General features: G+C 40.2%; 1 protein-coding gene across 1 annotated transcript in view; it reads right to left on the bottom strand.

Annotated features, from left to right (window-relative positions):
• acat1 (acetyl-CoA acetyltransferase 1) overlaps positions 1–26,406 on the bottom strand; it is a 31,322-nt gene that overhangs the window by 4,420 nt on the left and 496 nt on the right. The window contains exons 2-9 of the mRNA XM_063054128.1: positions 20,832–20,879; positions 19,843–19,960; positions 16,849–16,944; positions 13,649–13,749; positions 13,223–13,366; positions 6,279–6,429; positions 4,398–4,493; positions 1,919–2,032 (exon numbers count right to left, since the gene is read on the bottom strand). Of these exons, the coding sequence (XP_062910198.1) occupies positions 1,919–2,032; positions 4,398–4,493; positions 6,279–6,429; positions 13,223–13,366; positions 13,649–13,749; positions 16,849–16,944; positions 19,843–19,960; positions 20,832–20,879 (868 nt within the window). The remainder of the gene's footprint in view (positions 1–1,918; positions 2,033–4,397; positions 4,494–6,278; positions 6,430–13,222; positions 13,367–13,648; positions 13,750–16,848; positions 16,945–19,842; positions 19,961–20,831; positions 20,880–26,406) is intronic.

The raw sequence follows: 26,406 nt of genomic DNA, 5'->3' as shown, positions 1-26,406 counted from the left end.
GATTTAGGTTAATAGCCTTTAACAATTCATTGACACTAGAAGACTCTCGATGTTATGCCGACCCATATATTTCTTTAAAAAAAAAGTACTAAACCCACACTACACAGTAACCCTCTATTTTTCTTTCATCCATGTGCCTGTCCAAGAGGCTCTTAAATACCCCTGTTTTAGTCTCCACCACCACCCCTGGCAAGCCATTCCAGGCACCCACAACCCTCTGTGTAAAAAAACTTACCCCTGATGTCTCCCCTCAACTTTGTACATATGCCTTCTGGTGTTTGCTATTCGTGCCCTGGGAAACAGGTACTGGCTATCCACCCTATCTATGCCTCTCATAATCTTGTAGACCTCTATCAAGACCCCTCTCATCCTTCTATGCTCCAAAGAGAAAAGTCCCGGCTCTGCTAACCTTGCCTCATAAGACTTGTTTTCCAATCCAGGCAACATCCTGGTAAATCTCCTCTGCACCCTCTCCATAGCTTCCACATTCTTCCTATAATGAGGTGACCAGAACTGAACACAATACTCTTAAGTGTGGTCTCACCAGAGATTTGTAGAGTTGCAACATGACCTCTCTACTCTTGAACTTAATCCCCCTATTAATGAAGCCTAGCATCCCATAGGCCTTCTTAACTATCCTATCAGCCTGTGCAGCAAACTTGAGGGACATATGGGTTTGAACCCCAAGGTCCCTCTGTTCATCCACACTCTTAAGTAACCGACCATTAATCCTGTACTCAGCCTTCTGGTTTGTCCTTCCAAAATGCACCACCTCACACTATCCGGATTGAACTCCATCTACCACTTTTCTGCCCAACTCTGCATCCTGTCTATATCCTCTTGTAACCTTCAACAACCTACAGCTCCATCCACAACTCCTCCAATCTTCGTGTCATCCGCAAACTTACTCACCCATCCTTCTGCCTCTTCATCCAGGTCATTTATAAAAATCACAAAGAGCACGGGTCCCAGGACAGATCCTTGCAGCATTCCACTAGTCACCAACCTCCAGGCAGAATACTTTCCTTCCACTACTACCCTCTGCTTTCTTCCTGTAAGCCAATGTTTTACTCAAACAGCCAAGGTTCCACTGATCCCATGCCTCATGACTTTCTGGATGAGTCTCTCGTGGGGGACCTTGTCAAATACCTTGCTAGAATCCATGTAGAGCACATTTACTGCCCTACCCTCATCAATTTCTTTTGTTACCTCTTCAAAAACTCAATTAGGCTCGTGAGGCACGACCTTCCCTTCACAAAGCCATGTTGACTATCCTTGAGTAGACTGTACTTCTCCAAATGCTCGTAGATCCTATCCTTAAGAATCCAATAGTTTGCAGACCACTGATATAAGACACACCGGTCTATAGTTCCCAGGATTCTCCCTATTACTTTTTTTAAATAAGGGAACTACATTTGCCATTCTCCAATCCTCCGGCACCTCCCCTGCAGCCAAAGAGGATTCAAAGATCATAGCTACTGCTCCAGCAATCTCTTCTCTCACTTCCCACAGCAACCTGGGGTATATCACATCCAGTCCTGGGGACTTATCAATCTTGATGTTTTTAAGAAGATCCAACACTTTTTCTGTAAAACAGTGCATTTTTTTCTTGCACACAAGAGAGACTGCAGATGCTGGAATCCTGGATCAACACACATAAAATGCTGGAGGAACTCAGGTCAGATGATGAATGGTCTTGGCCTGATATGTCGACTGTTCATTTTCCTCAGCAGATGCTGCCCGACCTGCGGAGCTCCCCCAGCATTTGTGTGTTGGTCCATATTTTTTCTTGTTGCAATATTATGTTCTAAGCCCTGTATAATATTGCCAACAGAAACTATAAATTAAATATAGCTACTATAAGCATTCATAACTGGCAAATTTTTCTGCATTAATAGGAAACCAGAATGCTACATACCTACAATTCGTGCCATTGGAGTAACATTTAGTCTTTTAGCGGCATCTGTAGTCATTAACACTAAAGCTGCAGCTCCATCATTTATGGTACTTGCATTGGCAGCAGTAATTGTACCTATAGAGAAAATACACCTTTTAGCATTTCTAAATATTTTGTAACTCTTTTGCATTCTATTAAATCCAGCACAATATCTTTATAAATGAAGCAATAATCATTTGGTATAAATCTTCTAGTATATTCACTGTCCTTCACAGTGAAATGGATGCCAAACAGGTGCTGGTTGGCACTAAGATGAATTTGCAAACCAGCATTCAAATTGAAATTTATGAAGTCTTAAATTTTGTGAGAATTTACTTTGATTACTGCAGGTGTTGATAATATATGGCATCTTTCACAACCACAATAACCAAAGCTCATTATAACGGATCAAATCAACGAAAACTTTAAACTTTGTATATTTTAAATCAACATACTGATTATATTGTACACTACATGATGCCCACAAATAAAAGGTCGATTTTTTAAGCAACACACACAAATCTTGTTCGTGATAGATTTTATATTTTTAATGTTGACTGATATTTTTCTAGAGCAAAATGAGTTGCTGGGTAAGGCAGCATCTGTAGTGGTAAAAGGATAAGTCAATATTTTAGGCTGAAACACCCTATCAGGGCTGATCCCTTTGCTTCCACAGATGCTGCCTGACCTGCTACGTTCCTCCAGCAACAGTCTTCATTGCTCCAGATTCCAGCATTTGTAGTCTCTTGTCTCAACTTTATTTATCTAGTGACATACAAATCTGAAGAGGTAGGAGTGTAACTACGGTTGCAAGAAAAAGTTTGTGAACTGTTTTCATTTACCTAGTTTTCTGCATTAATTACTCATAAAATGTGGTTTGATCTTCCCAAGTCAAAATAATAGACAAACATAATCTGCTTAATCTAATAACACAAACAATTGTACTTTCATGTCTTTATTGAACATATTGTTTAATCATTCACAGTCTAGGCTGGAAAGAGTATGTGAACAGTTGTATTTAATAACTGGTAGAACCTCCTTTAGCAGCAATAACCTCCACCAAACATTTCCTTTAGCTGCCATCAGACTTGCACAATGACAAGGAGGAATTTTAGACCATTCCTCCATACAAAACTTTCAGTTCATCAATATTTCTGGGTCATGCCACAGCATCTCAATTGGGTTAAGGTCTGGACTCTGATTTGGCCATTCCAAAGTACAAATTTCCTTCTTTTTAAGCCATTCTGTTGATTTAATCTTGTGTTCCCAGTCGTTGTCTTGACAGACCGCTACCCTGACATTCTCTTGTAAAATGTTGATACAACTTTGAATTCATTGTTCCCTCAACGATTGCAAGCTGTCTAGACCCTAAGGCAGCAAAGCAGCTCCAAACCATGCTGCTCCTTCCACCATGCTTCACAGTTGAGATGAGGTTTTGGTGTTGGTGTGCAGTGCCCTTTTCCCTCCAAACATAGCAATGTGCATTTCTGCCAAAATGTTCAACTTCTGTCTCATCTATCCACGGTACGTTGTCCCAGAAGCGTTTTGGAACATCCAGGTGGTCTTTTGCAAACTTGAGACATGCAGCAATGTTTTTTTTTGAGCAGTGGTTTCCTCTTTGGCGTCCTTCCTTATAGTAGAAACATGAACAGAGACTTAAAGTTCTACACACTTCTGCAGGTTTTTTTGTTGTTACTCTTAGGTTCTTTTTCAGCTCCTTCAGCATTGCACGTTGTGTTCTTGGACACCCACTCCTAGGGAGAATAGCAACAGTACTGAGTTTCTTCCACTTGTAGACATTTTCTCTTATTGTGGACTGATGAACACTCAGGTCTTTAGAAATGCTTTTGTAGCCTTTTCCAGCTTCATGCATCTCTATAATTCTTCTTCCAAGGTCCTCTGAAAATTGTTCTGATCGAGGCATGGTGCACATAAACTGATGTTTCTTGAGAAGAGCAGGCTCTGTCAGTAATCTGACTTTGTGTGTCTTTCTCTTAAATCGGGCAGTGCACCTTTACAACCCACGTCTCCAATCTCATCTCATTTACTGGGACACCTGACTCCAAATAGCTTTTGTTAGAAGGCTTTACTCAAGAGCTTCACATACTTTTTTGAACCTAGACTGTAATTGTTTAAATGGAATACTCAGTATTGACAGGTATAATTGTTTATGTGTTATTGATTGTGTCTATTATTGTATCAAAAGCATACCACTTACAAATTACTTCACAGAACAATGATTTATTCAGAAAACATACAAGCCATTTTGCAAGCAAGATTAGGTAAACAACTGCAGAGACCTATTGGTAATGATCATGGGAAGAATAGAAGCTAAATAACACTAATAGCTACAAATCTATTACACAATGTTGCAATTTTCAATTTTTAAAAAAATGTTATGAAGCAACTTAATCTGAGCCTATTTTTATTTTGGCAAGTACTGCAAATCACGCTGACCTACCGTTTTCTTTCTGGAAGACTGTTTTGATTTTTGGAACTTTACTGAAGTCAACACGTTTGTACTCTTCATCTTCACTGATCACAAGATCCGGTTTACCTGAATCAACATCAAATGTTTTCATGTGAGGGTTCAATATGCCACTCTTATTTATATTATGCAATGATATGTATATATTCACTACAACAATGTATTAGTTCAAAGTCTGTACACCCCCAAGCAAAAATAGATAACTGTCTAGAAGCTAACATACATCACACTGAAGAGTGCCTTAATCTCTTGCATGTGTAATGCATTTAATCAGTGATACATATTTAATTCAGGGAAAGAGATTCTCAATTGTTTTATTGGTACTATTTATGGATTACTCCTTTCTACCCAACTTCATGAAAAGCCTAACAAGAATTCACTATTTGATATAGCAAAGGGGCTGATCAGAAAGAAAAGTAAAAATTTGGGAAATATGGGCAGCAGTGACAATATGTAGACTTTATAAGAGATATAAAAATTAAAAAAAACAAGTTAACAGCTAAAAATCTCTTGACAACAGAAGTTAGGAAGACAAAATAAGCAACAATATAGTGAACCACCAAGGAAATAATTTAAATTTGTCCACAGGAGACTCATTTTGCTGAAAAGAAAATACTGTGCAAATCATATGAAGTCCCATGGATGAATACAGCACAGAAACTGGCCACTTGGACTAGCTAATCCATACTGGCATTTATGCTCCGCTTTAAGTTTCCTCCCATCTTCCCTCATCTAAATCCATCAGCAAAATGCTCTTCCCTTCCTCATATTCGTGTCCCGCTTTTCTTTCACTGCATCTGTACTATCTCTTCTCACTGCTGCCACCAGGAAGAAGGAACAAGAGCTTGGGACTCTCAATACCAGGTTCAGGAACATTTACTACCCCTCAACCAGTAGGGAAAACTTCACTCGCCCTATCACTGAACTGTTCCTACAACCTACGGACTCACTTCCAAGGACTTTTCTTCTCATGTCCTTGGTATTTACTGCTTATTTATTTATTAGTTTTTTTTTCTGTTTTGTATTTGCACAGTTCATTGTCTTTTGCACCTTAGTTATTTGTCTTGTTGGGTGTGATCTTTCATTAATTTTATTATGGTTCTTGGATTTACTGAGTATACATGCAAGAAAACGAATCTCAGGGTTTTATATGGTGATATATGTACTTTAACAACAAGTTTACATTGAACTTTGAACCTGTGAAAGTGACTGCTATGTTTCACCACTGTGAATAAGTAGATTTCCTCAGAATTCTTTGCCAATTTCTTGTTGACCACATAACCAGCCATTAAAAAGGCATAAACCAAAGCACTAGGATTAATGTGGAAATATTCTCTATAACCACTAACAAAACACAAATTTATTTCTCTACTTCATAACCCATCATTTCCTAATAACTTCATATTTCTGCTATCATCCTACTAAATCCTATCTACACTTTCTATAATGTTTCTATATATAACATGATGACTATGGCTGTATGCAACCAAAATGAGAAATGCGTTACAGGTAGATAGTAAGGTGCAAGCCCCGTGATGGTATAGACTGTGAAGTCTCAATGTACCTCATACGGTTACTAAAAAATCAAAATCTACATGAATGTTTAAAATTAAGAGTAAGATAGCCAACAGCGACGTGGGTCCAGTTAAAAATAATCTATAATACCTACACTGTTTAAAAACTGCATAGGGAATTGAGATAGAAATCTGGGTAGGCAGAATACATGGAAAATGAGAAATGAAAGAAAGTGGGAATTTGCAACAGGAAAGTGAGACCCATAAGCGAATGAAGAGAAAATAAAAAATTTACTTTAAAAGATAATATAGCAGCATTAGAAAAAAAACTTCACATTACCTCTTTGAGGAACACTGACTGGAACCACTTCTTTGGCCATGAGTTTTGAATCCCAAGACGCCTTGCTTCTAGTATATGAACTAACCGCATAAGCGTCTTGATCTTCGCGTGGTATCTTATACTTGCTTGCTGTATTCTCGGCACAGTTCCCCTGAATCAAATTAGAGTTCAATAAATAATATTTTAATGCACCGCAACTCCATTCAATTGGATATACAACACATTCACAACAGTCTATTTTACTCTACAGCCAAAAGCCATTACTTACATTCAGCATGATCCATTTCCAATACTATTTGCTATAACAGATATTCTTCTATTTCTTTCTACCCTTTACTTATTTAGTTTCATCTCATCAGAACCACAGAAGGGGCCTATTGATAATTAAAACATTGTTTAGATTTCTTCCTCATACACTAGCAAAATGTTCAACTTCAAATATTTATCCAATTTGAAAGTTGCAATTGCATTTCACTAATGTATTCAAAATAATTCCTGCATAGAAAGTGCTTTCTCATCCATTGTTAATTATTGGACTTCATTTTCTGTGGTGGATTCAACTAAGCAATTACCATGCAAATTCACAATTTGATGTCAATCTTGGTCAAGGGTAGGACACTGTTTCAAAGAGCCCTGCCGGGGCAGCACAATTTGATTTGCAATTTAAGACACTTTAGAATAAGATGCAGTTTATACACACTAGTTGCATTATTCACATATTAGAAACAAGCTCTAGGTCAATAGTTTCAAAAAAAAATTATGGATTCTGTTTCATTTTTAATGTGTCAATGATTATGTTGTTTTAACATAAACTGTAGTTCAGGAATAGCCCCTTTGGCCCATCTTGTCAGTGTTGACCACACTGTCAATCTAAACTAATCCCATCTGCCTGCACATGGTCCAAGTCCCTCTATTCCCTGCTAGTTCATGTATCTGTCTAAATGCTTCTTAAACATCACTATCCCCACCTCCTCTGGCAGTACCTCCAAGCACCTACCACTCCTGTGTGAAAATAAACTCGTCTTGCACATCTCCTTTAAATTTTCCCCCTCTTGCCTTAAAATGCTCTTCAGTATTTGACATTTCCACCCTCGGGCAAAAAAGACCAACTACTTATTGTGTACAATGCCCATCATAGTTTACAAACTTCTATCAGTTCTAATTCCTTAATCCAGCTACTTCTTTATTATAACCTTACAATCCCCTAGAAAAACGTCTTAAATTGAAATCTGGAAGGCATTATCTAGCAGTTGGAAATACATGTAGTTATGTCATACAAAGAATACACATAGATAGGCATAATCTGACATCGCTCTTAATGTACAGAGACACTGAACAATAAAAGGGAAATTACAGCAAGTCAAGTTTTCCATTTCAAATAGATCACAGGCTTTGCACAAGATTAAATTTTATAAAATATTAAACATCCATTATAGTCTGACTCCCTCTTTGCAGCTCCAACAACTCTCAAGGAGCTCCACAGTATCCAGGACACAGCATCTCTCTTTATTGTCATCCCAATGACCATTCTATCCACAACTCACATAATCACAGCACTGCTATTTACAAACCCCATTTCCAGAAAAGTTGGGATATTTTCCAAAATGCAATAAAAACAAAAGTCTGTGATATGTTAATTCACGTGAACCTTTATTTAACTGACAAAAGTACAAAGAAAAGATTTTCAATAGTTTTACTGACCAACTTAATTGTATTTTGTACTAAACATACACAAATTTAGAATTTGATGGCTGCAACACACTCAACAAAAGTTGGGACAGAGGCATGTTTACCATTGTGTTACATCACCTTTCCTTTTAACAATACTTTTTAATCGTTTTGGAACTGAGGATACTAATTGTAGTAGATTTGCAATTGGAAATTTTGTCCATTCTTGCTTGATATAAGACTTCAGCTGCTCAACAGTCCGTGGTCTCCGTTGTCTGATTCTCCTCTTCAAGATGCGCCATACATTTTCAATAGTTGATAGATCTGGACTGGCAGCAGGCCAGTCAAGCACACGCACTCTGTGTCTACAAAGCCACGCTGTTGTAGCCCGTGCAGAATGTGGCCTGGTGAAATAAGCATGGACGTCCCAGGAACAGACGTCGCTTTGGTGGCAACATACGTCTCTCTAAAACCCTAATATGCCTCAGAGTCAATGGTAACTTCACATACATGCAACTCACCCATGCCGAGGGCACTGATGCACCCCCATACCATCACAGATGCTGGTTTTTGCACCTTTCGCTGATAACAATCTGCATGGTCGTTTTCATCTCTGGCACGGAGAACTCGACGCCCGTTTTTTCCGAAAACTAACTGAAGTGTGGACTCATCCGACCACAGCACCCGGTTCCACAGTCTTTCGGTCCATCTGAGATGAGCTCAGACCCAGAGAACTCGCCGGCATTTCTGCATAGAGTTGATGTATGGCTTCCTCCTTGCGTAATACAGTTTCAAGTTGCATTTCTGGATGCAGCGACGGACTGTGTTGAGTGACAATGGTTTTCCGAAGTACTCCCGAGCCCAGGTGGCTATAATTGTCACAGTAGCATGATGGTTTCTTAGGCAGTGCCGCCTGAGGGCTCGAAGATCACGTGCATTCAACAGTGGTTTCCGACCTTGCCCTTTACGCACTGAGCCGTTTCTGAATTCTCTGAATCTTTTCACAATATTAAACATAGAAACATAGAAAATAGGTGCAGGAGTAGGCCATTCGGCCCTTCGAGCCTGCACCGCCATTTATTATGATCACGGCTGATCATCCAACTCAGAACCCCGCCCCAGCCTTCCCTCCATACCCCCTGATCCCCGTAGCCACAAGGGCCATATCTAACTCCCTCTTAAATATAGCCAATGAGCTGGCCTCAACTGTTTCCTGTGACAAAGAATTCCACAGATTCACCACTCTCTGTGTGAAGAAGTTTTCCTAATCTCGGTCCTAAAAGGCTTCCCCTTTATCCTCAAACTATGACCCCTTGTTCTGGACTTCCCCAACATCAGGAACAATCTTCCTGCATCTAGCCTGTCCAATCCCTTTAGGATTTTATACGTTTCAATCAGATCCCCCCTCAATCTTCTAAATTCCAACGAGTACAAGCCCAGTTCATCCAGTCTTTCTTCATATGAAAGTCCTGCCATCCCAGGAATCAATCTGGTGAACCTTCTTTGTACTCCCTCTATGGCAAGGATGTCTTTCCTCAGATTAGGGGACCAAAACTGCACACAATACTCCAGGTGTGGTCTCACCAAGGCCTTGTACAACTGCAGTAGTATCTCCCTGCTCCTGTACTCGAATCCTCTTGCTATAAATGCCAGCATACCATTCGCCTTTTTGACCACCTGCTGTACCTGCATGCCCACTTTCAATGACTGGTGTATAATGACACCCAGGTCTTGTTGCACCTCCCCTTTTCCTAATCGGCCACCATTCAGATAATAATCTGTTTTCCTATTTTTGCCACCAAAGTGGATAACTTCACATTTATCCACATTAAATTGCATCTGCCATGAATTTGCCCACTCACCCAACCTATCCAAGTCACTCTGCATCCTCTTAGCATCCTCCTCACAGCTAACACTGCCACCCAGCTTCATGTCATCCGCAAACTTGGAGATGCTGCATTTAATTCCCTCATCCAAGTCATTAATATATATTGTAAACAACTGGGGTCCCAGCACTGAGCCTTGCGGTAACCCACTAGTCACCGCCTGCCATTCTGAAAAGGTCCTGTTTATTCCCACTCTTTGCTTCCTGTCTGCTAACCAATTCTCCATCCACATCAATAACTTACCCCCAATACCGTGTGCTTTAAGTTTGCACACTAATCTCCTGTGTGGGACATTGTCAAAAGCCTTTTGAAAATCCAAATATACCACATCCACTGGTTCTCCCCTATCCACCCTACTAGTTACATCCTCAAAAAATTCTATGAGATTCGTCAGACATGATTTTCCTTTCACAAATCCATGCTGACTTTGTCTGATCATTTCACCGCTTTCCAAATGGGCTGTTATCACATCTTTGATAACTGACTCCAGCAGTTTCCCCACCACCGACGTTAGGCTAACCGGTCTATAATTCCCCGGTTTCTCTCTCCCTCCTTTTTTAAAAAGTGGGGTTACATTAGCCACCCTCCAATCCTCAGGAACTAGTCCAGAATCTAACGAGTTTTGAAAAATTATCACTAATGCATCCACTATTTCTTGGGCTACTTCCTTAAGCACTCTAGGATGCAGACCATCTGGCCCTGGGGATTTATCTGCCTTCAATCCCTTCAATTTACCTAACACCACTTCCCTACTAACATGTATTTCGCTCAGTTCCTCCATCTCACTGGACCCTCTGTCCCCTACTATTTCTGGAAGATTATTTATGGCCTCCTTAGTGAAGACAGAACCAAAGTAATTATTCAATTGGTCTGCCATGTCCTTGCTCCCCATAATCAATTCACCTGTTTCTGTCTGTAGGGGACCTACATTTGTCTTTACCAGTCTTTTCCTTTTTACATATCTATAAAAGCTTTTACAGTCAGTTTTTATGTTCCCTGCCAGTTTTATCTCATAATCTTTTTTCCCCTTCCTAATTAAGCCCTTTGTCCTCCTCTGCTGAACTCTGAATTTCTCCCAGTCCTCAGGTGAGCCACTTTCTCTGGCTAATTTGTATGCTTCTTCTTTGGAATTGATACTATCCCTAATTTCTCTTGTCAGCCACGGGTGCACTACCTTCCTTGATTTATTCTTTTGCCAAACTGGGATGAACAATTGTTGTAGTTCATCCATGCAACCTTTAAATGCTTGCAATTGCGTATCCACCGTCAATCCTTTAAGTGTCATTTGCCAGTCTATCTTAGCTAATTCACGTCTCATACCTTCAAAGTTACCCCTCTTTAAGTTCAGAACCCTTGTTTCTGAATTAACTATGTCACTCTCCATCTTAATGAAGAATTCCACCATATTATGGTCACTCTTACCCAAGGGGCCTCTCACGACAAGATTGCTAATTAACCCTTCCTCATTGCTCAAAACCCAGTCCAGAATAGCCTGCTCTCTAGTTGGTTCCTCGACATGTTGGTTCAAAAAACCATCCCGCATACATTCCAAGAAATCCTCTTCCTCAGCACCTTTACCAATTTGGTTCACCCAATCTACATGTAGATTGAAGTCACCCATTATAACTGCTGTTCCTTTATTGCACACATTTCTAATTTCCTGTTTAATACCATCTCCGACCTCACTACTACTGTTAGGTGGCCTGTACACAACTCCCACCAGCGTCTTCTGCCCCTTAGTGTTACGCAGCTCTACCCATATCGATTCCACGTCTTCCCGGCTTATGCCCTTCCTTTCTATTGCGTTAATCTCTTCTTTAACCAGCAACGCCACCCCACCTCCCCTTCCTTCATATCTATCCCTCCTGAATATTGAATATCCCTGAACGTTGAGCTCCCATCCTTGATCACCCTGGAGCCATGTCTCTGTGATCCCAACTATATCATAATCATTAATAACAATCTGCACTTTCAATTCATCCACCTTATTACGAATGCTCCTTGCATTGACACACAAAGCCTTCAGGCGCTCTTTTACAACTCTCTTAGCCGTTATACAATTATGTTGAAAAGTGGCCCTTTTTAATGCTTGCCCTGGATTTGTCGGCCTGCCACTTTTACTCTTCTCCTTAGTACTTTTTGCTTCTACCCTCACTTTACACCCCTCTGTCTCTCTGCACTGGTTCCCATCCCCCTGTTGTGAACTAACCTCCTCACGCCTAGCCTCTTTAATTTGATTCCCACCACCCAACCATTCTAGTTTAAAGTCACCTCAGTAGCCCTCGCTAATCTCCCTGCCAGGATATTGGTCCCCCTAGGATTCAAGTGTAACCCGTCCTTTTTGTACAGGTCACGCCTGCGCCAAAAGAGGTCCCAATGATCCAAAAACTTGAATCCCTGCCCCCTGCTCCAATCCCTCAGCCACGCATTTATCCTCCACCTCATCGCATTCCTACTCTCACTGTCGCGTGGCACAGGCAGTAATCCCGAGATTACTACCTTTGCGGTCCTTTTTCTCAACTCCCTTCCTAGCTCCCTCGTACAATAGTACAATATTATGTACTGTAGATGTCGAAAGACCTAAATTCTCTGCAATCTTGCGTTGAGAAATGTTCCTTTCGAACTAACAATTCTCTCACGAATTTTAGCACAAAGGGGTGAGCCAGAACCCATCCTTGCTTGCAAAGACTGAGCCTTTGATGGACGTTACTTTTATACCCAGTCATGATAACTCACCTGCTACCAATTAGCCTGCTTAATGTGGAGTCTTCCAAACCGGTGTTACTTGAATATTCTGCGCACTTCTCAATCTTATTTTAACTCTGTCCCAACTTTTGTTGAGTGTGTTGCAGCCATCAAATTCTAAATGTGTGTATATTTACAAAATACAATTAAGTTGGACAGTAAAACTGTTGACAATCTTTTCTTTGTACTTTTGTCAGTTAAATAAAGGTTCACGTGAATTAAGATATCACAGATTTTTGTTTTTATTGCATTTTGGAAAATATCCCACCTTTTCTGGAAATGGGGTTTGTACTTGCTGAATCAAACCACTGATTTGAAAATCAAATCGTTTGCACTTCTCAAATCATTGCCCTCTACCACAAAGGAGAACAAGCAGAACGAACACATGAGAACACCACCACTTACAAGTTCCCTCCCACTCACGTACAACTCTGATTTAGAAATATATCACTGATGCTTCATCAACTTCAAATCTAAATCCTGGAACTTCCTAATGAATAGTATTGTGAGAGTAGAGTATCTTCACCAAGCAGACTTTTACAGCTCAGTAAAATAATTCACCATCAAATTCTGACAGGCATCTTGCAAAATCAATGGAAACAATTTAAAACAAATGAACAGGTTTACAGGAAGAGTAATACTTGCCATATGAATTTTGTTATAGACATCTGTTAATCCATCCTTTACAATTAGGTCCTCCAACTTCACACCTCCATAAACTGGTGCTTCTCTACTCATTATATATGGTACATTAGACATGCTCTCCATACCACCAGCAACCATTACGTCCTAAATTTTAGGGAAAGAGGCATATATTACTTAAAGTACAAATCTTCAACAGTGGATGAATAAATAAAGGTGTACTTCACTTTCCTTTGAACATAACCGCTTTTTAAAATGCTTCCCATTGAACTTTCATTTACAATTTTTGCAAACCACGTTAGAAGAGATTATAGTTGCAAAATAGACATGTTAACAGGAATTGCACACTACAGAAATTAAGTTTCATATCAAGAAGAAATCCAAACACAAAAAACAAATATCTTCACGTATGCAGTAAGCAGAAATTACCTGATGTCCACACATAAGACTTTGCGCCGCCAGCATGATTGATTTCATTCCAGATGCACAGACTTTGTTGACAGTTGTTGCAGGTGTGGAGACCGGTAAGCCTAAATCAAAGGAACAAGAATATAACTAGGGAGTGGGTCGTACAACTCAAAGATAAAGGAGGGAAAAAATGGTTGGAGGTGGAGGATATGGATGAGGTCGTAAATGAGCATTTTGCATCAGTATTTATCAAGGACATCGAGGATAGGAAGATTAGTGTAGTGTGTGTGCTGGGGCATTTTAAAATGAAGAAATAGGTACTATAGGGTCTCTTAAAGAACATTAAGGTGGTTAAGTTGCCAGGATCTGATGGGATATATCTTAGGTTATTGAGAGAGGCAAGAGATGAGATTGCTGGGGCCTTGACCAATAGCTTGATCTGAACTTCAACCACAGACAAGTTCCTGTGTATTAGTTCCACTATTCAAGAATGGAAACAGATAATCCTGGGAACTATAGGCCAGAGAGTTACTGCAGTGGATTCTTCGGGATAGGATTTATGAGCATTTGGAAAACCATGACCTAATTAGGAACGGTCAACATGGTTTTGTGTGGGGCAAGTCATGACTTACTAACTTGATTGAATTTTTTGAGATCTGACGTAAGCAATTATTTGAGGTAGAGCTGTTGTCTACATGGATTTTACTAATGTGTTTGACAAGATCCCTCTTAGGAGGTTCATTCAGAAGATAAGGATGCATGGGATCCATGGTAAATTGGTTATTTGGATTCAGAATAGGTTTGCTCGTAAAAGACAAAGGTAGTGACCGATGGGACATTCTGGCTGGTGTCTATAGGGATCTGTACTGCGACCTCTGGTACTTGTGATATATAAAGCAACTTGGATGAAAACATAGATGGATGTGTTAGTAAATTTGCAGATGATACAACGATTGGTATTGTGGATAGCATAGAAGACTGACAAAAGATTCAGCAGGATGTGTATCAGTTGCAGATGTCAACAGAGAAATGGTAGATGGAGTTTACCCTAGCCAAATGCGAAAATGTTGCACTTTAGGAGATCAAATGTAAGGAGGCAGTACAGTGTTAACAAGCAGAAGGATCTTGGGGTCTCAAGTCCATAGCTCTCGGAAAGCAGCTGCACAGGTTGATAAGGTGGTAAAGAAGGGATATGTATGGTATACTTGCCTTTATAGTTCAGCATTGCAAAATTATGACACAGCTTTATAAAACTCTAGTTAGGCCACATCTGGAGTATCGAGTTCTGGTCACCCCAGTATATGAAGAACGTTGAGGTTTTAGAGGGTGCAAAAGAGGTTTAGCAGGATGCTAAAAGTAGAGTGGACAAACTTGGGTTGTCTTCTCTGGACACCAGAGCCTGATAAAGGTTTATGATTATGAGAGGCATAGACTGCCATGATCCTTTTCTAAAAGCCGATGGGCCTAATTCCAAATAACATGCAGTTAAGGTGAGAGGAGGTATGTTCAAAGGAGATGTGCGAGGCATTTTGTTTCTCACAGAGGGTGGTGGGTGCCTTTTCTTGTGCTACGTTTGATGTTTCAAAAGACACGCTGTCAATTGTAATTCAGAACTTCGTGATTTGGAATTTTTAAGAACATTTTCTTTGCCCAAAATTAAAACCTTAATCAGACAGACAGCAGATATGATCCATGCCTAAAAACTAGACTATTTTCTGAACGGAGAAACTCCAAAAATCTGAAATGCAAAGAGACTTGGGAGTCCTTGTGCAGAACACCCTAAAGGTTAACTTGCAGGTTGAGACAGTGGTGAGAGAGGCAAATTCAGCGTTAGCATTCATTTCGTGAGGTCTGGAATACAAGAGCAGGGATGTGATGTTGAGGCTTTATAAGGCACTGGTGAAGCCTCACTTTGAGTACAGTCCACCCTCCTTATCCACCAGGGTTTGGTTCCGAGACCCCCCGCGGATACCAAAAAACGCGAATGCTCAAGTCCCTTATTTAACCTGTCTCAGTGCTGGTGGACTTTAGGACCCAGGGCAGCACAGGACCCGCCACCCGCAGTGTTTCTGTTCCGTTGACTTCTAATACCTAATACAATGTAAATCCTATGTAAACAATTGTTATACTGTATTGTTTAGGGAATAATGACAAGAAAAATAAAGTCTGTACATGTTCAATACAGACGCAACCATCGTAACTCTTCTGGAAACACTGATGCTGCCTCGGCATCAGCCGACCCCGATTCTCCCATGATCTTTAAGTTCTTGAGGCTGTAGCGCTTTACGTAGCCAGCCAGCCATCCTTAGCACTAACACTTCCATGAATTTCAGGTTCTTTCTGCCTTATTGTACGAATGCTCAGCCCACTTTGGAATGCGACATGCCACTTTTCAAAAGATCTAACATTTCTAATTTCTTGGCGAGAGATAGCACTTTACGCTCCTTCTTAGCCTTTGAGGAATTGCTTTGACCACGTAATTGCTTTTTAGGAGCCAGTTTTTCACAGAAACAAAGTAGCGAGGCGAACAATGCTCGAACAACGAGTGTTGGAGAGAGAACTTCCGGGTTTTCCTGATTCACGGTTGGTTGAATTCGCGCATGCGGAACTCGCGGATAAGGAGGGCTTGAACAGCTTTGGGCTCCTCATCTAAGAAGGGATGTGCTGGCAGTGGAGTGGGTTCAGAGGAGGTTCACAAGGATGATTCCGGGAATGAAAGGGTTATCATATGAGGTACGTTTGATAGTTCTGGATCTGTACTCACTGGAATTTAGAAAGGATCGGGAGGGGGGATCTCGTTGAAACCTTTTGAATATTGAAAGGTCGAGAGACAGTAGATGTGAAAAGGATGTTTCCCATGGTGTGGAGAGTCTAGGTCAAGAGGGCACAGCCTCTGGATAGAGAGGAGTCCATTTCAAACAGAGATGCGGAGAAATTTCTTTAGCTAGAAATGTATCGAATTTGTTACCACAGACAGCTATGGAGGCCAGGTCATTGGATGTATTTAAGGCAGGTATTTGGGTGTATTTAGGTTCTTGACTGGACACAGCATCAAAGGTTACAGGGAGAAGGCTGGGGAGTGGGCTGAGGAGGGGGGAAACAGATGAGCCATGAATGAATGGCAGAGCAGCTTCGCTGGACCAAATGGCTTAATTATGCTCCTACGTCTTACGGTCTTATGCCAAAACTGAATGTTTTTTAATATCAATTACAGCCATTACCTGCACCAAGAGCAGATTGTCTCGCAGGAGCCTGCCCCTCCCCTCCCTGTAGAACATTGCCCAAATACACTTCTTTCACTTCTTCTGGCGGAATCCCTGTGAATTAAACCAACTTATTATTATCAAACTCTAACTTATATATAAATAATTTACAGACTAATAGAAAAGATGCAATAAACAAGATTTGAACAGAAAAGCTTCACAAATCTTTTGCTTTACAGAAACATATATTAATGATGAATAGAAGTCTACAACGGATTTTAGTAGTTGAATGTGCAGTCCTGTGTTCAGCAGAATAAAGGTTCAGTTCATGATTTTTGATCTCAGTGTGAAAATTCATAAATAACAGAAACCAGCTATTTCAAAAAATGAACAAAATATTACATCAATAATTACATCAAAATATTACATCAATACCTTCTCTAGTTTTCCTGCAGCCAGTTCTCCAATTTTGCAGTGATTCATAAGCTTGTCAGTACTTTCATTTAGTAATCAAACTGTGCAAATCACTTTCTATGGATCAGGGCTATTTATGACTTACACTTTAATCAGGTCACCCATAGACATCTTTAGCACATGCTGATGATGAGAGGTGAGGTGGTCGGAATTTAAAACAGCCATCACAGCATAGTAAAATGGATAACATGCACTCTTTACACTTGGAGATCGCCACCTCTAAGGATGGTTAATAGTCTGTGAAATTTGTTTTGAGAATTAAAAAAATATATATACAAAGATTGATAATGACTTAATCAAGAGTGAACATCTATGATTGACTCAACTTAGGATCCTGAAACAGCAATTATTTCAGAAGCCATCTATGACAAGGGAAATACATTACTACAAATATTTGCCTGAATTCACCAAACAGTAGTCATTAGTTGAGAAGTTAACCTTATAAAGCTTGGGGCTTTACTAAGACTCTAGATCTCAGAGACCTATTATGTTGGGAAGTATTCAGCTGATTGTTGTGAGATAAAATAGGTCTACACTAAGACATCTCCTACAGCATTCAAGGGCTTAGTTGGAGGAAGAAGGAAAGGAAAGGAAAGGTAAGGTACATCACATCCGGGGTTTCTCCGGTTAGTGGACGATTTCCCCCCACACTTCTCTGATGTAGTGGGGATTCGCATACAAGGCAAGTTACAGCAGTGGTTTGACATTGCCTTCTGCCAGGTGAGTTTCCAAAGAGATCACCAGCTCGTAACCCAGCACGGGTGGAAAGCGTGCAGGGGAGCTGGCTGGCTGGATTCGAATCCGAGACCTTTCGTCCCAAAGTCCGACACTGATGCCACTACGCCTCCAGCCAGGTCTGGAGGAAGAAGAATTGGTCATAAAAGGTAATAAGTGATAATCTAAGGCCAAGTTTAGAGACATTTCTAAATGATGAGACCTGATCACCAGATACACATGGAAAGTCAGATTTTTGTCAGTTGCAATCAGCTCCACATTCCCCTGAACATGATTGGCTCAGTATCAATTACTAGTGTGCTACGTAAATGGTGTAGTGGAAAGTGAAGGTGATACTGTGGCAATCAATAATCTAGCTGTAATATGCAATGATGGATGAAATAGGTTGATGTGCTACTTAATGTCTCATTGGAGAACAAGAAGATAGGTGTCGAAAACAGAACTTAACTGCTCACTGGACCTTGGAACAGCATGAGAATCGGACCAACATTGGTGGTACCCAGATTTCTCTGATCCCAAGTTTGAGAATGATCACCTTGTGTCTTACAGCTGTACAGTATGGAAGCAAACTCTTTTGTCGAACTCATCCATGCCAACCGAGATCAAAACTGGTCCCATTTGACCAAGCTTAACACAGACTTTTCTAAACATTTCCTAACCATATACCTAACTTTTAAACATTGTAATTGTAAAGGTAGTAACGTACACTGTGCAAGATGTGAATGCCAGTACTCTGTAACTAAGGATCTGAATAAAGCCAAGTACATCTTTCACCAGCTATCAGCAATGTGACTCTAGTGTTCATGAATTTGAAATATAAAGAGTACCATATTACTACTGGTACAGGAACACCTGAATAGTGAATGGGAAAATATGCCATTCAGGTTGCAAAGTAGCCTTGTACAAATCCTTCCATTTTCATGCTTGAACAAAATAGCATTTGAAAAATAGTAGCTCAGGGATGACTCATGACTCTGAATATAAAGTCATTTCATCGGACAGTATTCTATTACTTACACTTCTAGTAACCTCAGCACTTCATGCACACAAGTGGTAGAACAAAGGGATCTGGGAATACTGGTACATAACTTGTTGAAGGTGGCGTCACAGGTGGATAGGGTCATAAAGAAAGCTTTTGGCACATTGGCCTTCATATTGAGTACAAAAGATGGGATGTTATGTTGATGTTGTATAAGACATTGGAGAAGCCTAATTTGGAGTATTGTGTGGAGTTTTGGTCACCTACCTACAGGAAGGATGCAAACAAGGTTGAAAGAGTGCAGAGAAAATTTACAAGGACGTTGCTGGGTCTGGAGGACCTGAGTTATAAGGAAAGATTTTATAGGTTAGGACTGTATTCTTTAGGACATAGAAGACTGAGAGGAAGTTTGATAGAGGTATACAAAATTATGAGGGATAAATGAAAGCAGTTTTTTCCCACTGAGGTTAGGTGGGACTATAACCAGAGGTCATGGCTTGTGAAAGGTGAGAAGTTTAAGAGGAACATGAGGGGAAACTTCTTTAATCAGAGGGTTCTGTGAGTGTGGAATGAACTGCCAGCACAAGTGGTCCATGCAAGCTCAATTTTAAGTTTGGATAGGTATGTCAATAGTAGGGATATGGTCCCGGTGCAGGTCATTGGGAGTAGGGAGTTTAAATGGTTTTTGGTACTGACTAGATGGGCTGAAGGGCCTGTTTCTGTGCTGCACTTCTCTATGACTCTAAGTAATCATCAATGTTATAACTTAACATCTTCTTCAATAATTGCATTTTCATTTCAATAAAGAATAAAATATACATTACCTGCTCTTTCAATGGCAGCTTTTATGGAAATTGAACCAAGCTGGGTAGCTGATAATGAAGATAAGCTTCCCTTAAATGAACCAATAGGGGTTCTGGCTGCACTTACAATGACAACCTCCTATAGTGCAAAAGAAAATTGAAATCTGATGTTAATATAGATGTAAAATGCAAACTAAATGCTTTGGCAAGATATGGTGAGACGGCAGGTATATGGGGTTGAGTAAAATCAGTTGCAGCCATAGTGAAATGGCAGAGCAGACTCAATGGGCCGAATGGCCTAATACTGCTCCTATGTCTTATGGTCTAAGTAAGAAAGCTATGCAATCAGGAAAATTAATCTTTGAACCTATGAAAAAAATGGAATGGCTCAATTTGGCATAAATTGCAATTCAACCTAAAGAAATGTGACAAAATGCAGTTAGACAGGTAAACAAGGCCAAGAGAATATCCAATAGAAAGCAGAATACTGAGAATTGTAAAGAAACTTACGAATTATGATAAAGGAACAGAGAATAAATGAGCCAGATCATGCTAGGATTTGGAAAACACTCATTAGGCCTGGAATACAGTCTAGTTACCATAAAACAGAACAGATGGGATAGCATGAGAAAAAGTGAAGAAGAGTTATCAATAAGTTGCCAGGTTTCTAGATCCTCATCTAAAAGTCAAGTTAAACCAAAGTTGACAAGAGCAAATGGTGGAGCAAGATTCAATCCAGTTACGCAAGATAATGATAGGCCGAGAGAGAATGGATACAAACGATCCATTTCCCCAAGAAGGGAGGTCAATAACAAGATGCCACAGATAAAATGTGAAATTAGGTAGAAATTTTTTCAATTGACTCTAATATTTAGCTTGGCTGTTTACAAATTTAAAAAAATATATAAATGTATAATTGTCAGAGATTACCACATTGTGTGATTTTCACAAAATTTTGATCATAAATGAATTGATAGATTAAAATCAAGAGGGGAAAAAATTGTACTTACATTTAGTGTGGTGCCTGACGAATATTCCCTGTGCTTACATTTTGAAAGCTGTCATAAAAAGTTACAGTAATTAAAAACTATTAGTTATAACCTTAAATATTGCTATAATAGGACCATGTATCCAATAATATACCCATGCACTGTATCCAATGAGTAACAAACCCCTCATAAACACTTGATCTTGGCCTATATCCATTTACCTTTATTTCCTCACAAAAGAATTGGCCATAAGGTGTCATAAGACAAAATATTTTTCAGTTTTAGGCAAGTTTCTGCTGATAATATGCCAAAAGCCAAAACATTGAAAAAAGCTGATGCCTTTAAACATTCAGACAACAATTTGAAATTAACGCCTATTGCCAATGCAATGTCTTAAATATGAGGAGAATTTCAAAACTGAAGGAAAACAAAATGATAATTGTATGGTTTACTTCAAGATCCTTATCAATAAAGTTTCATTTGAAGCCTCAAGAAATCTGCTATCACCTTTCCAACTGACCAAACTAACATTATATGTGGGTACTGTGCAATCAAAATGAAGATAGAGCAATAAGAATTTTAACAACTTGTGCTTTGAGAAAGAACAATTAAATAAAAATCAATATTTATGTGCAATTCTCACTGGGTTTTTTTTGAATGTTTATGGGATAACCTGTTCAAAGGTGAAGGCGGCCAGAAAGGTAAGTGCAGATGAAGATGCGGCAAAAAAAATCCTCGTAAGAAGTGCCTGTGATTACATTTAAGAAAATGGAAAAGGTAATTAAAGCTCTATTTGGCCAGTATTGTTTTTACTACTCATTTTAATTTAATCAATGGTATGCCGTTGTCTGTAAGGAGTATGGGTTCTCCCTCTGACTGCATGGGTTTCCTATGGGTGCTACAGTTTCCTCCCACAGTCGAAAGACATACCGGTTGGTAGGTGAATTGGTCATTGTAAATTGTCTCTGGATTAGGCTAGGGTTAAGCTGTTGCTGGCCTGCACGGCTTGAAGGGCCAGAGGGGACTATTCTGCACAGTATCTTGATAAATAAATAATAATCTCAATACATTTTAAATAATGATGCTTGTTATTGCAACAAATAGAGTCTCTTTAGCAGCATGTAGTTGAGCCATTATACCAGAAGTTTCTACATTTACTTTCTACTTGATTCTGAGTTAACCACAGCTAGTTGGTAGCACAAAGGGGCTGTAACTGGTTTTAGCATGTTTCATCAAACACCTATCCAGTCTCTGATCTGCTCATCAGGGCGTGGATGTGGATATCATGCAGGATGTTCTTCAATTTACCATCCTACAGATGAACAGTCTGTTAAGATTTAGCATCTCATTCACATTGTTGCTTAATGAAATACCAAACAACTTGCAGCTTTTGTGTATAATAAAAACACTAAAAAGTTTCAAATCTTCAGGGGAACGCACTTAGAACAGAAGTTCCTTTTTATTTCTACTTAGTCATTTTCAAAATCTGGCATTACTAGTAGGGGCTACATCTATTGTTCACTCTCAATTGCCTTTGGCAAGGTGGCAATAAGTCACCTAAAACTGCAGCAGGTGACATTAATCCCACAATGCTGTACAGGAGGGAGTTTCAGGACCTGAAGCAAATAATGATGAAAAGCATGTTTCTCTCCAAATCAGGATGGTGTGTGACTCAAGCAGATTATGCATGTGGTGGTATTTCTGAATATATCAAGTGTCATAGAGGCTAAGCACAGCTCAAATGCTATATTCAAGTTTCCTGATGACACCGCTGTCGTAGGCCAAATCAAAGGTGGTGACGAATCAGCATATGAAAAGGAGACTGAAAATCTGATTGAGTGGCACCACAACAACATCTTCTTACTCAGTGTCAGGAAAGACCAAGGAGTTGATTTTTGATTTCAGGAAGAGGAAACCAGAGGTCCATGAGCCAGTTCTCATCAGTGTTATCATTTCAGAGGCCCTGTCCTGGGCCCAGCATGCAAGTGCAATTACAAAGAAAGCATGGCAGCACCTCTACTTCCTTTGGAGTTTGCAAAGAGTAAACATGAACAGAAAATCCAGTGGCCCAGTCCATCATGGGTAAAGCCCACTTTTGAGTACATCTAATGCACTAACCCTAATGCACTCTGTTACAACCCTGTTATGGTGAATGAAAGATGGGATGTGGGCAGATGTCCAACCTAGTCCATTCTGGCTCCCCTCTTTACCCTTTCATTTCTCCTCAGCTGCCCATCACCTCCCTCATGCCCCTTCCCCTTCCCATGGTCCGGTCCTTTCAGATTCCTTTTTCAGCCCTTTAACCTCTTCCACCTATCACCACCCAGCTTCTCACTTCATTCCCCCCTCCCCTGCCAGCTTGTACTCCTTCATCTCTCTCTTCCCCTTCTGATTCTGGCTTCTTCTCTCTTTTTCTCCAGTCCTGGGCTTCACAGGTGCTGCCTGACCAGCCAAATTCCACTAACATTTTGTGTGTGTTGCTCAGGAAGTGCTTAATGGTAGGGAGCAATTTGGAGATGGATGTACTCCTTCCACCATTCTTGCTGGGCTTCTGTACGTTGCAAGTCATCCCAACCATTTCTTCTCTATTTTGAGCAGTCATGGACAATAATGCTCAGCTTTGCAAAGAGACTTTTATAACATCCTTGAGAACATTCTTGAATTGTCTTCCCTATCTGCTGTTACTCTGTTATCATGATGCAGCTTAGAGCGCCTCAGTTGGAAGAGTGGTATCAGACAGTTGAACAAATACAGCTGACCCAAAGACAACTGAGCGTAAATGAATTTCAGGATGTGGAGCGGTGTATTGATGCCCCTATCTGCATCAATAATGCCAAGAGCTTCATGCTCCTAGCTGTAAATATCACCAACAACTTGTTCTGATCTAGCTATATATACACTCTAGTCAACAATGTACACCAAAACCTCTACTTCCTCAGAAAGCTAAAAAAAATTCAGCATGCCCCTAATTAATGACCCTCACCAAATTTTACAGATGCTCTCTGTTCCTCAGGGGTCAGTATTGGGACCGCTACTTTTCACATTGTTTGTCAATGATTTGGATAATGGAATTCATGGCTTTGTGGCAAAGTTTGTGGATGATACAAAGACAGGTGGTGAAGAAGGTCATGCTGAGGAAACAATGCGATTGCAGCAGGACTTAGACAAATTGGAAGAATGGGCAAAAAAGTGGCAGATGGAATACAGTGTTGGGAAATGTATGTTAAAGGAACAATAGTGTGGACTATTATCTAAATGGGGAGAACGTTCAAACATCAGAGGTGCAGAACATGCAAGACTCCCAAGAGGTTAATTTACAGGTTGAGTCTGTGGTAAAGACAAATGCAATGTTGGCATTTATTTCAAGGGGAATAGAATATAAAAGCAAGGAGATAATGCTGAGCCTTTACAAAACACTAGTCAGGGCACACTTGGAATACTGTTAACAGCTTTGGGCACCATATCTCGAAAAGGATGTGTTGTCATTGCAGAGAGTCCAGAGGAAGTTCACGAGGATTATTCCAGGAATGAAAGGGTTAATATATGAGGAGCATTTGGCAGTTTTGGGCCTGTACTCACTGAAATCTAGAAGAATGCAGGGGGATCTCATTGAAACCTACCAAATGTTGAAAGGACTAGATAGGGTGGATGTGGAGAGGGTGTTTCCTATGGTGGGAGTATCCAGAACCAGAGGCCACAGCCTCAAAATTGAGGGGCAATCTTTTAGAACAGAGATAAGGAGGCACTTTTTTAGCCAGAGAGTACTGAATCTGTGGAATGCTTTGCCACAGACTGCAGTGGAGGCCAAGTCCATGGGTATATTTAAGGCGGAAGTTGATCTTTTCCTGATCAGTCAGGGCATCAAAGGATACGGCAAGAAGGCAGGTGTGTGGGGTTGAGTAGGATCTGGGATCAGGCCTGATGGAATGGCGGAGCAGACTCAATGGGCTGAATGGCCTAATTCTGTTCCTATGTCTTATGGTCTTATTTGTCAATGTGGAACAGAGAGCAAATCTGGCAGGAGTAAAGGATGTAGGGAATAGCAAAGGCGGAGTGCCGCAGGAGGGTTATGGGACAGATTGGCAGAGGAGTGTCAGGGGTGGGGAGATGGCACCCAACTCTGAGACACCAGGCAAGGTCATGAGATTCCAATTGGTTTATTGTTCATTACAGAATGTCTCTCCGGTGGTTTCCATTCCCTTCCCCTTATCCCAAATATGATTTCCCTCTCCCTACCTCCTTCCCACTCTCAGTCCACAATAGAGACCCATATCAGAATCAGATTTATCATCACTCATGTCATGATATTTGTCTTTTTCTTTTGCAGCATCAGTACAATGCAATACTGTACATAAAATTACTGCAGTACTGTGCAAAGGTCTTAGGTGCCCTAGCTATACGCACGTGACTACGACTTTTGCACAGTATTGTACTCACCTATGAATGATCTGTCTGGATAGCAGGCAAATAAAAACTTTTCATTGTAACTTGATACACATTACAATAATAAAGTAATTAGTGTCTCAGTGCCTTGGATGTTGATCTTCAGAGATGATACCGAAGTTGCTTTACTTATCCTGTCCAGTCTTGAGTTCTTTCTGACAATGCTCCACTGACAATCCCATGACTTCTGACCTACAGGCAGTGACTGCTGCTACCCATCATAATTAGCCCCCAAACAGAATCTTGGTTTCTTGACCAAAAAAATACCTCAAACCTGGTTTGATGAAAATGACCAACATGTCAATTAACCACAAATGTAAGATTTTTTGACTTGAAACTCCAGCACAAGGGAAAAGAAACAACTGTGTAGATACTAATGAGGTAGGTCAAACACAAAGCCTTTCACTTTGAACAGAAAATCTCCCGAATAAACCCAATATCTCTATGTTCCTTGACGTTGTCAATACCACTTAAGGACCAGACATGGAAGAGTTCACCCTGCTGAAACCAAAAACAGAAGCAAGTTTATACAGAATAGAAGGGCCATCGGTGCACACTAGAAGGTCCATTTCAGATAACTCAGTTATGGCTCCAGCTCAAAGTGACCAAACTCTAGAGTTTCAACACCATCGGATTCCAACATGATATTGAAAAAAAAATTGTCTGCCAATTTAAAAAAAGCTTCAAGTACAATCAGTATTCCCGTTGAAGCTCTAAAACTTGATGGAAAGGAACTTCAGACCCATATTCACAGCTCTATCTTCCACTGCTGGGAGATGTTGCATTTTTAACACCTGCTGGCGAGCACTGGGAAAAGTCATCGTTAGGGTCTTTCTCAATAGCTTCCCCCATCTGGCCGAAGAATGGTTCCCTGAATTCAGTCACTGGAGCGGCATAAGAGCCGATCTTTGCATAGATGTTGAAATACTAATTGAAGTATTTCCAAAGATTTTAAAAGTCAACTGAACTTCGTTCTCGTTTTCTTCTTCACATCGTGTGCCTATTGTTTATTTAAACTAATAATTAACCTGTTTATTAAGACACGACCTGGCCAGTTTCACCTATTAGGAGGGACATTTGCCTGGGTTTAATTTTTGACACAAGTACATGTCACTCCATTTGTTAACTGCGCCACTTACTCCTAATGTTTTCG

This window comes from Mobula hypostoma, chromosome 7 (assembly GCF_963921235.1).
Source record: "Mobula hypostoma chromosome 7, sMobHyp1.1, whole genome shotgun sequence".
NCBI lineage: Eukaryota > Metazoa > Chordata > Chondrichthyes > Myliobatiformes > Myliobatidae > Mobula > Mobula hypostoma.
The sequence above is the reverse complement of the archived record's forward strand: the minus strand, read 5'-3'. Positions and strand labels throughout refer to the sequence as shown.